Raw genomic sequence first — 16388 nt, forward strand, 5'->3', positions numbered from 1 at the left:
TGCGTATTCTATAAACCGTGCGGAGATTTAAGCCTATTCTATAAAATACATCGAAATCCCCAGATGTACTTAATAGAATGCACTTAAGCATAGCTTGTTTCGGCACAGATTTTTTAGGCATGATACACTCTAGTCAGATGCACAGTAAGCTACTATTCTACAAAGGTTGTTCCATGTAGAATGCCTTTCACAGAATACTGTCTTAACGCATATCATCCCAGCGCCTAACCTTTGGCATCATTTCCTGAATTCTGCCCATAGTGACTGGCATATTATGGATAAGTGCTTTTCAATGTTGGGCCATTAGTCTCCAATTTGGGATCCATATCCATCGTATTCATCCAATTCCGTTTTGAAAAAATGCATTGAAAATTTTAAGATTATCATTTTTGTTATTACAGATGGTAATAGAAGACATGAATGGGACATTTATTACAGAAGTTGTAGTTCTTGGATTCTCCGGTCTACCAGATTTCCAGAATACATTGTTTGCTATATTCCTAACCTTCTATGTGTTAGACCTACTGGGGAATCTACTCATCATTGGAATCATTCTCGTAGAGCCTCAGCTTCACACCCCAATGTACTTTTTCCTTACCAATCTCTCAGTGTTGGATATTTTTTGCTCATCTACTGCTATTCCCAAGATGCTACATAATATTCTTACAAAGAAGAATACAATCAGTTTCTCTGGATGCATGGTTCAAATGTACCTCTTTACTTCCTTTTTGGGTACTGAACTTTCCCTCCTTGCAATAATGAGTTATGATCGCTTTGTGGCAATATGTCTCCCTATGCATTATCCTACTATTATGAGCAGGAGAATGTGTGTGAACTTGGCAGCAGTTGTATGGTCCATTGGCACTTTCAATTCCGTAGTGCACACTGCCTTAGTGTTAAGATTATCCTTCTGTGGGCCTAATGTCATCAACCATTTCTTTTGTGAAATCCCACCAGTATTAAAGCTGTCTTGCTCAGATACCACTCTGAATGACTATGCAACTCTAGTGTCTGATTTGATATTAGGATTAACTTGCTTTTTGTTGACACTTATCTCGTACATCTGTATTATTTTCTCCATTGTGAGAATCCGATCGAATGACAAGAAGAGAAAAGCCTTCTCCACCTGTGCCGCCCACCTTAATGTAGTTGCTATGTTGTATTGTACGGTGATATATACCTATGTACGACCCATCTTACCTTACTCACTGAATGATGACAAAATTGTATCACTGATGTACACAATTGTGTCCCCACTTCTGAACCCTGTAATATACAGCCTGAGAAACAAAGAGGTTATACAAGCATTCACAAAAATATGGAAGAAAATGTTCCCCTCAAAAATATAAATACATGTTAAAACTGCTTGAGTTATTAGTTATGGTGATATAAGTGTTTTATTTTCAAGGTAGCCATGGAGCCTATATTTAAAGGAAATTCAAATTCGAGGAACTCATTGTAGATGACACATTCTTATCTGATCGAGAAAAGGACCAATAAGACTTTCAGATGTTGCAGAGTTTAGTCTCTCTCTCTCTCTCTCTCTTTTTATATAGAAATGAATGTTTGAAAATTGTGGTTAATTTCTGATTACAAATAGCAGCTAAGAATGTGTATTATAACAATGTTCATGTGGTTTCATTTGGCTCTCATGCTATCTCTTTCATTGCATTTGATGCTTATTTTATTTTGTTTTGAGAAATTAAAATATCTAATTTAAAATACAAAAAGAGCATTAAGTACATAAGTAATGCCATACTGGGAAAAGACCAAAGGCCCATCAAGCCCAGCATCCTGTCCTTGACAGCGGCCAATCCAGGTCAAGGGCATCTGGCAGCTTCCCAAAAATACAAACATTCTATACACGTTATTCCTGAAATTGTGGATTTTTCCAAGTCCATTTAGTAGCGGTCTATGGACTTCTCCTTTAGGAAACCGCCCAAACCCTTTTTTAACAGACCTTTTTAAAAGCAAAAACATATGATAACTCTCTACTGATACCGTAGTCTTGACTCTACCCCTCACCCCCTTAGATTCCAATTACCCCATTGTAATCCTTGAAAAGGGGCCGGAATGGTCTGCATTTCTTCCTGCCCTGACAGGTGTGAGCCCTATCTTCCTAGTTCTTGAAATGGGCCAAGCATGATCCTCCAAATTCCTCCTGTTGATCTCTAGAGTCCTGTTTTCAAAATGGCATCAGTCATCCCTAGATAATTACCATTTTTTTTTTGTTTAGTCATATGCAGTGATATGACCATAGAACAAAATAGTGCTGCTGGCTGCTTTGAGGATCAAGTCACTTTGTTGAACAGCCCTATTGCAGCATACTGCCATATAGCAAAATGGTGCTAGTTGCTGTTCCCTCTACGCTGAGCGGGAGTCCTACATCTACAGTCCTGTCATGGGGGGTGCTGTTTCACTATCACATTTTCAATAGTGAGGGACAGGCAAGTTCTGCAGGACTCCAGAGATCCTGCCTGTCCCTAGAGCTTGAAAACACAACATTGAAACACTACCCCCTACTGGTAGCAATGCAGTTGCAGGACACCCGCTCATCTGAAAGGGAACAGAGGTGCCAGTCTCAGAGCTGTCTAGCACTATTCTGAAAAGAAGATCCAATGAGTCAGGAGGTATTAAAGATTGTTTATGCCCATTTTGAGAAGTTGGATAACCCAGCACAACAGGAGTTGCTTGTACTCATTTTCAAGCTTTAGGATGGTAAAGTCAGGTTGGGGTTGGGGGAGGGAGTTAGTGGATAGTTTTTTTTCACTATGGGCTCCTTTTACAAAGCTGTGCTAGCGATTCTGGCGCTACAAATGTGACAAAGCCCATAGGAATTGAATGGGCTTCATTGTATTTCCCCACACCAGAATCGCTAGTACAGCTTTGTAAAAGCAGCTCTATGACTTCCATTTAATTTTCAATTGAATGTTTATCTCCAGATGGATCAGAAATGACTGCTTTCCCTGTCAGTGCAAAGAATGCAATCTGAAGCAACATGCCACATTCTCCGAGTACAACCTTTGATATGAAACAGCTTGCGGCTCTTATTTTACAGACTATAAATTAGATCATACTGTATTTATGTGTTTATATATTTTGATTTAATTCAAAAGAAAATGTATATGCAATTTGAACATAACAAACTGGTACAACAGCATCTTACAACACTACTTTAGTATCAGAAAGCAAAATACTAAAAATCTTTTAGAAGTTGAATCTTGCCAGACCAGTTGATGAACTGTATAATTACCCTGGGACGTGCATGTGACCTCATGATATGCCGTCAGAAGGAGGGACATGCATCTGCAACATCACTGCTAAGAGAAGAATGAGAAGTAAACAAGAAACAAAAATGAAATTAAAAATAGCTAATGTGGTAAAACAAGAAATAAGGTTTTTTGTAAACATGTCACCGACAGGAGGAATGCAGAAGTGACAATGTGAAACTCTGAGATTTGCACATGTCCTGGTACTGAATATCTGGGGTCAGGTTTGCCTGAGGCTGTGAGCGATTCCAACGCCTCATACCACTGTGGGCTGAATATCGGGAAGCATGTGTTTTAAGGTGCATTAATGGGTCAAATGCATGCTAACAAATTCACATCCTTTAAAGGTATGTAAAGTAATGGAGCAGATGGAATACATCCAAGAGAATTTATGGAAGTTTTGGCTGCTCATCTGACCTTTTCATTGCTTCATTAGAATCAGAAATAGCTCTGGGGGATTGGAAATAAGCAGATGTGGTTTCTCTTCACAAAAATGGAAACATAGAGGGAGTTGAGAATTACAGGATGGTTAGCCTGATCTTCATGGCGGAAAATTAATGGAGTCACTGTTAAAACACAGAATAATACAATTATTGGAATCCAACGGCTTATATGGCTCAAGGCAGTATAGTTTTGCTGTAAGAATGTATTGTGGGATAGAAACAGAGAAAATGACAGCAGATAAAGACTATATAGCAGTGGCATAGCCACAGGTGCGCCTGGGTGGGCACTGATTCACCCACTTTGGGCTCAGGCCCACCCAGCAGTAGCACATCTCTGATGTGGCTGGACAGGATCCCAAGGCCCCGCCAGCTGAGGACTCCTGGCATCTTTCCCTCCTCTCCCCCACAGGTGTTCCGATGTCTATCATCTTCTCCCCCCCTCCCCCCCACACACACTCCACCACCACTCCATACCTTTTAAAGCCTTCATTTCTTCACCAGCAGCAACTCATACTCACTGCTTGCTCTGGCCCTGAGCTTTCCTTCTGATGCAACTTCCTGTTCCCACCTAGGCAGGACCAGGCCACAGGGAAGGCTTGGGCCAGTTTGTGCAGTGGGTATAAATTGCTGCTTAAAATGTAAGGAGGAGCACGAGAGAGAGAGAGAGAGAGAGAGAGAGAGAGAGAGAGAGTAGAGACGTCTAGTCACCTGGGGTAGGAGGGGAGGCCTGGTGGGGGTGGAGTTCTCATGCCCATCAACTCTGGGCTCAAGCCCACCCAAAATTGAATGTCTGCCTACATCCCTGCTATATAGCCTATCCAAACCAACTACTAAGCTTTACATTCCCTTCCTATCCCTCAGATATCCTCTGAGGGGTGTGCAGTCCAAAACGTTATATTTTGTTTAATTTTTAATATAGTTTATACAAATTTTCATTTTGATCTATTTTGTATTTATTTTTGTTTGTTTTGAGGGCAATGCCATGAATAGTTCACACGTATTAGTGAAGAATGCACACTCCTTTTCAATAGTGCATGTTCTGTCCTCTGACAGCCTCGCACTAGTTTATAACGTGATCCTAAAATGTGTGTAATGCTTTTACTGTTATTCTCATTTCTAAGGACTATTTATTTATTTGTTACATTTGTACCCCACATTTTTCCACCTATTTGCAGGCTCAATGTGGCTTACATAGCGCCGTGGGGCGAAAGCCTCCTCCGGTTATGAACAAATATAGAGTGCTGTTATTAAATGAAATAGATATGTACAGACAAATTAGGAAACATAGAGTAAGGTTATGTAAAGTTCATTGTTCGTATCACATTTGGGTCTATTTGAGTTGTTGGATTCAGGTATTTAAGTTTGATCATTAGGATATGCTTTTTCGAACAGGAAAGTCTTTAGTGATTTCCGGAAGTTGAGGTGGTCATACATAGTTTTCACAGCCTTTGGTAGTGCATTCCAGAGTTGTGTACTTATATATGAAAAGCTGGATCCATGAACTGATTTGTATTTGAGTCCTTTACAACTAGGGTGGCGGAGATTTGAAAAAGAACATGGTGATCTGATTGAGTTTCTCATCGGTAGGTCTATGAGGTCAGACATATATCCTGGGGCATCACCTGGGGGTTCGTAAATAATTTTATGAACTAGGGTACAAATTTTAAAAGTAATACGCTCTCTGATTGGTAGCCAATGTAATTTTTCACGAAGGGGTGTGGCCCTGTTGAATCGTGGTCTTCCAAATACAAGTCTGGCTGCCGTATTTTGAGCCGTTTGAAGCTTTTTTATATGATTTTCTTTGCATCCGGCATAAATACCGTTAGAGTAGTCGGCATGGCTGAGGACCATTGATTTTATCAGATTGCAAAATATAGCCCTCAGGAAGAAAGACTATCATTGCTGCAGTTCTCACACTGCAAAGGTATGTGAGCAAGGCATTGTGTGTAATGTAGTTCACAATCAATGCAACCACACTTGCTTGGCTGTGTAAGAACTGTTACCACTGGTTGTGAGGCTGCCCAGACCTCCTCTCTCTCTCTCTCTCTCTCTCTCTCTCTCTCTCTCTGCCAAGTTTGTCTCTTTTGTCTTCCTGCTATCATTTCCTGGTCATTCTCACTATGTCTGTCCTGGGAGGTCAGCCAGGCATGACCTTTCCCTCCAATCGAAGGCTGTCCTCTAGCACCTCTCTTGCCACCCGGTGGCAGGCTCTGTCCCCATTGGTCTCTATCTGCTCCTCCCTGAGCCTGTGTGAAGCCTCAACACCCCTTTGTCCCTTCAGCCATGCAGCATTCACCATCTTGGCCCAGACAGCTTGATCCTGTTGGAACTCCCTGCAACGAACTTGGGTTTTTACCTTGAAAATATCTCCTCCCTAATGAGATATCGCACATTCCAGTCACCCAGCTTTGAACCATTTCTACCTGTCAGCTATCTTTCTCCCATGCAATAAAGCTACCTCTCCTCAGATCTCCACCTCCAACAGCTCTCAGATGAAGGAGTCTCTGTGCCCTGAAGCAGCACTTCTGAACATCTGTCTGTGAGAAAATTATCTGTGATTTATTCAATAAAAGAGTCTTCATAAAAATAATAGAGACTTCAGGTGATTGGTGTGCCAAGGTTATACTCCAAGATATCAGAGACTTTATGGTAACAAGTCTATTAGAGTCTTGAACAGGGCATGCATGGACACCTCTTTCAATAGTGTGCACACATCACAAAGAGTGCACACTCTTCAAAGAGTATGCACTATTGAAAAACATTTCATGTCCTTCACAAAGAGTATGCACTCAGATAACGTGCACTATTTACAAAACAGGAAAACAACCTAAATGAGGGGGGGGGGGGGGGGGGGTCTAAAAGCAATGCAAAAAAGCATGAAAATATGATTGACGTTTCCCATGTTATTTCAAATGAATGCACATTTCTACTTTCCCTCTGCTTTCTTGAATATAGATACCATCCTGATCTTAGCAAAAGTGATTGCAAAAGCTTGGATACATAGGGAGAGGAATCTCCAGTAGGGAAATGGAGGCAATGATGCCCCTTATAAGACTCTGGTGCGACTTCATTTAGAATAGTGTGTACAATTCTTGAGCATGTACCATCAAAAAGATATAAATAGGATGGAGCCGGTCCAGAGGGCGGCTACTAAAATGATCAGTGGCCTTCATAAAGCGTATGGGGACCGACTTAAAGATCTCAATATGAATACTTTGGAAGAAAAGTGAGAAAGGGGAGATATGATAGACACATTTAAATATCTATGTGGCAAAAACGCACAAGAGATGAGTCTCTTCCAATTGGAAGGAAGCTCTGGAATGAGGGGGCATAGGATGAAGGTGAAAGGGGATAGACTCAGAAGTAACCTGAGGAAATACTTCTTCACACAAAGGGTTGTGAATTCATGGAAAGGCCTCCCGATGGAAGTGGTGGAGATGAAAACAGTATCTGGAAGAAGTAACTAACTCGTTAGTCTCACTCACACACACAAGGAGTACTCAGGCTGCATATACTGCAGCAGGACATGTTTATCCACTCCTACCCTTGCTGAGATAACATTTAACCATTTCTCTGACCTCATGTGCAACTTTCTTTAAATCAATCATCTTACTTTCTAACTCTTCCTACTTTCTTACCCTTCTATATGTTACAGCTTTGCTTTATCCTTCGCTATCACTTATAATGTTCTATTACGTATTATGTTGACATTGTAAATAGTATACCATGCCGTAACTGTCTACTGCTCATGTTTGATCTATTCTTACTGTACACCGCCTTGAGTGAATTCCTTCAAAAAGACGGTAAATAAATCCTAATAAATAAATAAAATAAATAAAGAGAACTTGGGACAAGTACATAGAATCTGTAAGGGAATGACAGGGAGAGCAGATGGCATGCATGGGCAGACTGGATAGGCCACATGGAGGGGACAATTGAAAGGGACGCCCAAGTTTTGCTGAGGATGTTCTCGCAAAGCGTCCTGATGGAGGGGCAGGGAAACCCGTATTATCGAAACAAGATGGATGCACATCTTTCGTTTCGATAATACGGTCGAGGATGCCCAGATTCTGAAATTTAGGTCATCCTTAGAGATGGTCATCCCTAGACTTGGTCGTTTCTGATTTTCGGCAATAATGGAAACCATTGCCACCCATCTCAGAAACGACCAAATGCAAGCACTTTGGTCGTGGGAGGAGCCAGCATTCGTAGTGCACTGGTTCCCCTGACATGCCAGGACACCACCCGGGCACCCTAGGGGGCACTGCAGTGAACTTCAGAAATTGCTCCTAGGTACATAGCTCCCTTACCTTGTGTGCAGAGCCCCCCAAACCCCCTCCAAACCCACTACCCACAACTGTACACAACTACCATAGCTCTTACGGGTAAAGGGGAAGCACCTAGATGTGGGTACAGTGGGTTTTGGAGGGCTCACATTTACCACCACAAGTGTAACAGGTAGGGGGGGGGGCCTGGGTCTGCCTGCCTGAAGTGCACTGCACCCACTAAAACTGCTCCAGGGACCCGCATGGTGCTGTGATGGACCTGAGTATGACATTTGAGGCTGGCATAGAGACTGGCAAAAAATATTTTTAAAGATTTTTTTGAGGGTGGGAGGGGGTTAGTGACCACAGGGGGAGTAAGAGGAGGTCATCCCCGATTCTCTCCGGTGGTCTTCTGGTCAGTTCGGGCACCTTTTTGTGCCTTGGTCGTAAAAAAAACAGGACCAGGTAAAGTCGTCCAAGTGCTCATCAGGGACACCCTTTTTTCCCATTATGGGTCGAGGACGTCCATGTGTTAGGCACACCCAAGTCCCGCCTTTGCTACACCTCTGACACGCCCCCGTGAACTTTGGTCATCACTGCAACGGAAAGCAGTTGGGGACGCCTAAAATTGGCTGCCAATTATACCGATTTGGACGACCCTGTGAGAAGAACACCCATCTTCCAATTTATATCGAAAGATGGGCGTCCTTCTCTTTTGAAAATGAGCCTGATGGTCTTTATCTGTCTACAGTTTCTCTGTTTCTATCTCTACCACCTCTATTGAGGCCTGTTCCATATATCCACCACTCTTCCCATAGATGCTTAGACCTGAATCTACCCCCTTTTCCCTCATCCTATGACCCCTCATCTCTTAGGAAAAGGAGGAGATAGTGGTTGCTGTGGATGGGCAGACTGGATGGCCATTTGGCTCTTATCTGCCTTCATGTGTCTATATTTCTATGTTTCTACCCCCAATCATTTTGAAATGCTGGCACTTCTGCACATATAGGCCCTCACAAAATACAAAATCAGAAAATAGAAATATGAAAACAAAAATTGAACTAGTAACCCCAAGAAGTCAAACTTGGCATGTACCACAACACTAGAGAAAAAAAATTCATTTACTCTTGTATGTAACACAATACAAAGATATCAACAATGCACATTCTTCGTGGAATAGAAAAATGCAGACACACTTGGTAGCTTCCTCCATGGACTGCCTGCCTGGATGTGCTCTTCCTAGCTTGATTGTGAATGGTTCTTTAACTGTCCAATCACTTGCAAGTGACTGCTTCGTGCTCTGTATATTTATTAATTTAGATTTTGCTCACAACTTTTTCAGTAGTAGCTCAAGGTGAGTTATATTCAGGTGCACTGGATATTTCTCTGTAGCAGGGGGGGGGGGCTCACAATCTAAGTTTATACCTGAGACAATGGAGGGTTAAGTGACTTGCCCAAGATCACAAGGAACAGCAGTGGGATTTGAACCAACCACATCTGGATTGTAAGACTGGTGCTCTAACCACTAGGCCACTCCTCTACTCCTTGGTTGCTGGGGCACCTCTAATAAAGGTCTCAATTACCTAATACGAACTCAAAAGAATCCACAGTAATTATTGAGTAGTCTGTGTCAGTGCAGCAGGCTGTAAATTCATAGCAGTACAGGGGGATTCACCCATGGCCCACTGGACCACCAGGGACATTCGAGGGATGTTGGGGGGGGGGGGGGTTAGGGGGCTGGAGACCCACTAGATCTCCACCTCCCCCTGAACCTATGTCGGGGGGGTTTGGGGGAATCGAATCGCTACGGATGTCCTAACAGGAAGGGAAAAGTTGTGCTTTTCTCAATTAATTCACTTTGAAACCTTGTGCCAACCCAAAGAGCCTTTATAAGATACCAGTGGGCTTAAGTGAAAGTATCGCTAAAATCCAAACAGACCCAAAGGGCTCATTGATATTACTAAATGGTCCTGGCACCACCCCTCCAACCCCTCAGGGGTCTCTTACTCTTATTTTATCACCAGTAGTACCAACATTTATGGGGAAATCTGCAAAGCACAATAAACACTCCTTAGTTGCTTCAGTGGCAGTGGCAAAAGCGATAAAGCCCGCATCTCAGGTGCAAGTTCCAGAGACTCGACGACTTTGCCACATTCTGCCTAGACTGAACTTTCACCTCAACCACCCCAGAAAAAGCTTAAAAGGTCAGCAAAACTAAACATAACTTTTCTTTGAGTGAAAAAAATATTTCCTCCTATTTGTTTTAAAAATATTTCCATGTAACTTAATTGAGTGTCCCCTGGTCTTTGTACCCTTTGAAAAAGTGAAAAATTGATCCACTTCTACCTATTCTACACCACTCAGGATTTTATAAACCTCAATCATATCCCCCCTCAGCTGTCTCTTTTCCAAGCTGAAGAGCTCTAACCTCTTTATCCTTTTCTCATATGTGAGGAGTTCCATCTCCTTTATCATTTTAGTCACTCTTCTTTGGACCTTTTCTAATTCCACAATATGTTTTTTGAAATACGACAACCAGAATGGAACACAATACTCAAGGTAAGATTGTACCATGGAACAATACAGAGGATTATAATATTTTTGGTCTTATATTGCATTGCTCTCCTAATAATTTCTAGCATTCTGTTTGCTTTTTTGGTCGCCGTCACACACTGGGAAGAAGATTTCAGAGTATTGTCTACAATGACACCTAAGTCTTTTTGTTGAGTGCTGACTCCTAAAATGGACCCTAGCATTAGATAACTATGGTTTAGATTATTCTTCCCAATGTGCATTACTTTACATTTGTCTACATTAAATTTCATCTGCCATTTGAATATCCAGTCTTCAAGTTTCCTAAGGTCTTCTTGCAATTCTTCATAATCTGCATGCATTTTGACAAATTGAACAGTTTTGTGTCATCCGCAAATTTAATTACCTAACTCATCATTTCAATTTCCAGATAATTTATCAATATGTTAAATTGCACCGGTTTCAGTACAGATCCCCGTGGCACTCCACTATTCACCCGTCTCTACCCTCTGTTTTCTGTCCAATAATCAGTTCCTAATCAACAACAGAACATTGCCTCCTATCCAGTGACTCTTTTTTCTCGAGTATCTCATAAGGAACTTTGTCAAAAGATTTCTGAGAATGTAGATACACTACATCAACTGGTTCACCTTTATCCACATGTTTATTTGTGCCTTCAAAGAAATGAAGCAAATTGGTGAGGCAAGACCTCCCTCGGCTGAATATATGCTGTCCCATTAAACCATGTTTGTCTTCGTGTTCTGTAATTGTATTCTTCATAATAGTTTCCACAATTTTTTCTGCTGCAGAAATATTGGCTGTTTTGAGGTATTTTAATGGGCTGTGATCTGTTCGCATGGTGAACTTTTCATAGAACAGATATTCATGGAACTTCTCTGTGGCGACCCACTTTAATGCTAGAAGCCCCAATTTAATTGTGCTATACTTGCTGTCATTTCACTCCACTTTTCTTAATCCTTTACTAGCATAAACTATGATTGTCTCTTCTTGCAACTGACTTAAAATTACCCTTAATCCCTTATAGCTAGTATCTGTCATCAGTATAAAATGCAATTCAAATTTTGGGAATATCAGTACCAGAGCTGATGTTAAATTGGTCTTAAGTGCCTCAAAATCAGCTTTCATTCTGCTGACCACAGGAAATGTACTTCTCTCTCTCATTTTCCTGGGTTTCCCCATTAATTTGAGTGGTGCAGCCGCCAAGGCTACAAAGTTCAGAATGAATCTCCAGTAAAAACTAGTGAATCCCATAAAACTCCGGACTTCTTTCTGATTAACTGGCATTTTCCAATTTTGTAATACTTTGGTCTTGTCTGGATCTGCATAAACTCCTCTAGCTAAAAAGATGTAGCCTAGAAATTGCACCTGAGGACAGAGTAGCTTACACTTCGTTGGTTTGAGTTTTAACCCACACTTCTATAATCGTTCAAATACTTGACCCTGCCTCACCAAATGCTGGTCAAAACTGGATGTGTAGACTAAAATGTCATCTAAGTATAATAAAAAGATGTTGAATACATATTTCCCTAATATAAGTACACAAGTACATAAGTAATGCCACACTGGGAAAAGACCAAGGGTCCATCGAGCTCAGCATCCTGTCCACGACAGCGGCCAATCCAGGCCAAGGGCACCTGGCAAGCTTCCCAAGCGTACAAACATTCTATACATGTTATTCCCGGAATTGTGGACTTTTCCCAAGTCCATTTAGAAGCGGTTTATGGACTTGTCCTTTAGGAAACCGTCTAACCCCCTTTTAAACTCTGCCAAGCTAACCGCCTTCACCACGTTCTCCGGCAACGAATTCCAGAGTTTAATTTCGCGTTGAGTGAAGAAACTTTTTCTCCGATTTGTTTTAAATTTACTACACTGTAGTTTCATCGCATGCCCCCTAGTCCTAGTGTTTTTGGAAAGCGTGAACAGACGCTTCACATCCACCTGTTCTACTCCACTCATTATTTTATATACCTCTATCATGTCTCCCCTCAGCCGTCTCTTCTCCAAGCTGAAAAGCCCTAGCCTCCTTAGTCTTTCTTCATACTCCATGAAAGCTGGTGGGGCCATTACAAAGCCCAAAATGCATTCAGGTCTATTCAAAGAGCCTGAAGGGAGTTGTGACCACGGTCTTCTGCATATTGTGTGCAGCCATAACCAGCTGGAAATAGCTTGTGGTCAGATCTAATGACAAAAACATTCAGTCCCACCTAAAGCATCCAGTGATTCATCGATGCATGGAATAGGGAAAGCATCTTTTATGATGACGGTATTGTCTTCTATAATTACATCAGAAACATAGTGAACCATCCTTCTTTCTTAACACCATGCCCACGGACTCTTGTTCTTTCGAAGAAAGTACTCATTCTCCCACCTCTGCCTCCTGAAAGTGACCCTTGACTTAACTGCACCTCTCTTCCTCCAGCATCCTGACATGAATAGCCACAACTGGAGCCCCAGACATGGACCCCACCGGACTTCTAGACCCAAGTATTTAAAAATAAATAAATAACCCACCAGATTATATTTGGGCCATGTTGAGCTATAGGATGTGTATACAGTGCACTCCATTTAAGTGCACGTCGGATAAACGAATGCTCTGTTTAACTGCATGCTGTACTTCGGTCCCGTTTTTGGCACCATCAATTTCTATGGGGACAAACTTCGGTTTAGTGCACCACTGATAAGTGCAAGATTCACTTATATGCATGGTTAAAGACCACTCCTCTGCAGGAAAGACTCCGCATAAGCGCGCGCATGGACTATGGAAGCCGATTGGCAAGTGACAACCAACGAGATTTCAAATTTACCGCCCCTTTAACTGCCACAGGCAGAATAAGCGAAAGAATGTTGTTAGAGTGTACACTGGGGTCGTCGTCGTCGCGGTGGAACTATAAGACTTTAACACTGGCTGAATGAATAGAAGTTCTTAAAAAATTAGAAAACAAACAAAGTCAAGTATCTATTGCTAAAGAATATGGTGTCAATCCCACTCAAATTTCACGTGTCTTGAAGCAGAAAGACCAGCTTCTGGAAGACTGGCAAAACAATACAAATCCATAACGGAAACGAAAACAGGTGGAAAACGCTGAGGAGGTAGAAGATGCTCTTCCTCGGTGGTTTTCTCAAGTCAGGAGAAGACAGTTTCCTGTCAGTGGTCCACTGCTTATGGAGAAAGCTAACTAGCTAGCTGAAAGTCTTGGACTAACTGAATTCAAAGCCACTGTTGGATGGTTGGAAAGATAGAAGGAGAGGAACAACATAAAATTCAAGAAACAGCATGGTGAGAAACAAGACGCTGAGGACTTTGGTGCTGAAAATTGTGTTGTTTCAGTTCTTCCTACCATTTTGAACAAGTTTGCACCTCGTGACATTTTCAAAGCTGACGAAAACGGTCTCTACTGGCGAGCGATTCCTGATGGAACACTTGCATTCAAACATGCCAAAACTACTGGAGGTAAAACGTCAAAGAACCGACTGACGATCCTCGTTTGCTGCAATATGAATGGGAGTGAGAAGTTGGAACCCCTCATCATTGGAAAGAGCAAACAGCCCTGTTGCTTCAAGAAAGTTAAGCGACTTCCTGTGTCATACAAGGCTAATGCAAATTCATGGATGACTGGGGAAATTTGGAAGCAGTGGCTAAAGAAGTTAGACACTAGAATGCGGGCACAAAAGTGTCAGATTTTGTTGCTTTGTGATAATTGTGCTGCACACAGGGATGATGTCAGGCTGTCTAACGTCAAGGTGGTCTTCCTGCCACCAAACACTATCTCTCTGATCCAACCTATGGATCAGGGCATAATAGCCAATTTCAAACAACATTATCGGGCTCTTGTGCTATGTAGTCTGATGAGCGTTATGGATGACCAGACTGGCAAGGATAAACATGCTGTTGAACTGGCTCGTAATCTATCACTGTTGGATTCCCTACATATGCAGAAAGAAGCCTGGAATCATGTTGCAAACGCGTCAGATGAACAGGTTATTGACATTCCAGTCAGTGTTACTGAAGAGGTGTTTCATCGCTACGTAGCTGTTGATTACGATCTACAAACAGCTGACGATAGCACTGATATCGAGATATGCGCCTACACGCAGGCAACAATGGCTGATGATGAAACAGATGATGAAATGAGCAGCGAGGCACATGTTGATGAAATTGAACAACCTCCTCCTGTCACTTTTGCAAGAGCGCTGGAGAGTTTCAACACCGTGCGGGCCTTTCTGGAGGACACTGGATGTCACTGCTATGACAGTTTTTACCTTCTAGCAGACGTAGTCTATGGAACTCACAGACCCAATAGTGTACAGAGGACTATAACTGATTACTTCAAGTAAGCCTAACGTCAGTTAACGGAGACTGTATACTGTATGTATAATAGCAAACAGTACTGTAGATATGTTTATCATATGTCAAGCTTCTTTGGGTCACAACGGTTAAGTGCATGCTCCAGCTAACTGCATGCATTTCTTTGGTCCCAGACCCTTGCACTTAAGCGGATTGCACTGTATTTACAAAGGATCATTCATTTTCAAGTCAGTGTTTGACAAATTTTAAGTCCCGTGGATAAGTTATTTGCTGATCATTTTAAATTTTATATTTATTATTGTGTTAGGTTATAAATTATTTTTTAATGTAAAAATCCTTTTTATGCATGTGTTTGTTATACTTTGTTCATATTTTTAGACTACTGATGCAGGCTAATACATGGCTGGGTCAAATCGTATGAAGATTGTTATTAAAATATTTCCTGCCACTCTCATCATTTCCTCTGTGGTATTTGTTTCAAGCTTTAATGTTGCCATTAGTGTGCTGCTATTAAAAAAAAATTACCGTGTCTCAGACCACCTCTCCTTGGTACCGCTATCCCCTTTGCCTTCTGTAGGCAATGGCACCAGTGGTATAGCTAGATGGGGTGCAAGGGAAGAGGTGGCTCCCCCAAATGGATTTTGAATAAAATGGTGCCTAAGCAAAGCAACCCTTCAGCTTCACACTGACACCTATTTTACAAAAGGTCTTCTCTCCCTGACATCAAAACCTGGCTACGCTTCGGACTATATGGCCCATATTTTATAACTTAGTAAACAAGCTAAGGTACAGAGTGGCCTAGTGGTTAGGGTGGTGGACTTTGGTCTTGAAGAACTGAGTTCGATTCCCAGCACAGACAGTTCCTTGTGACTCTGGGTAAGTCACTTAACCTTTCATTGCCCCATGTAAGCTGCATTGAGCCTGCCATGAGTGGGAAAGCGCAGGGTACAAAATAAAACTATTTAAATATAAAGTGAATGGACTTCAAAAACGATTAGGTTCATAAAAATGTTTGAAAACCTTCAGCACTCATTTTATCATCAGTCCATTTTAAACTAGTGCATAAGTGTCCAATTGTGCTCTCCAGATCTAAGCAATTAATATTAATTTTCAAAACCACTCTTATGTAATTCAGTAACATCTAAATAAAACCACTTGTCTTGAGTGTCTCCCTTCTCATGATGACGTTTCGATATTCTTCATCAGGAAGTAGAAGCAACTTAAAATTTCACATGCATTCATTGAAATACAGTCAGCTCAAAGCTTAGTATTCAATCTCTTTTCTCCAGCATTTTATAAGACACAGGTAGTGGTACCATAAAGTAGCACATATTTGGCTGGCAAATTCATGCCCCAAATTTTGACACACTAATTTAGAGAATAGCGCCTCCACATGCATATGTTTGACAATTCAGGGGCCTGTTTCAGACTGAGTATGACACACAGATTAGTCGATCTCATCTTTCCAAAGTTAAGACACCTGGGGAATGGCCATATCCCTGCAATCTGGCATCAGGTGGTCATAGTTCTCTATAACCAGTCCAACTGCCAG

General features: G+C 41.7%; 1 protein-coding gene across 1 annotated transcript; it reads left to right on the forward strand.

The window, feature by feature from the left end:
- The first annotated feature begins 401 nt into the window (after nucleotides 1–401).
- Nucleotides 402–1349, forward strand: LOC115461326 (olfactory receptor 13G1-like). Its single transcript, XM_030191047.1, has one exon. It carries the CDS (start codon nucleotides 402–404, stop codon nucleotides 1347–1349), a length of 948 nt encoding a protein of 315 aa, XP_030046907.1.
- The last annotated feature ends 15039 nt before the right edge of the window (nucleotides 1350–16388 follow it).

The sequence above is a fragment of the Microcaecilia unicolor genome, chromosome 1, assembly GCF_901765095.1.
Source record: "Microcaecilia unicolor chromosome 1, aMicUni1.1, whole genome shotgun sequence".
NCBI lineage: Eukaryota > Metazoa > Chordata > Amphibia > Gymnophiona > Siphonopidae > Microcaecilia > Microcaecilia unicolor.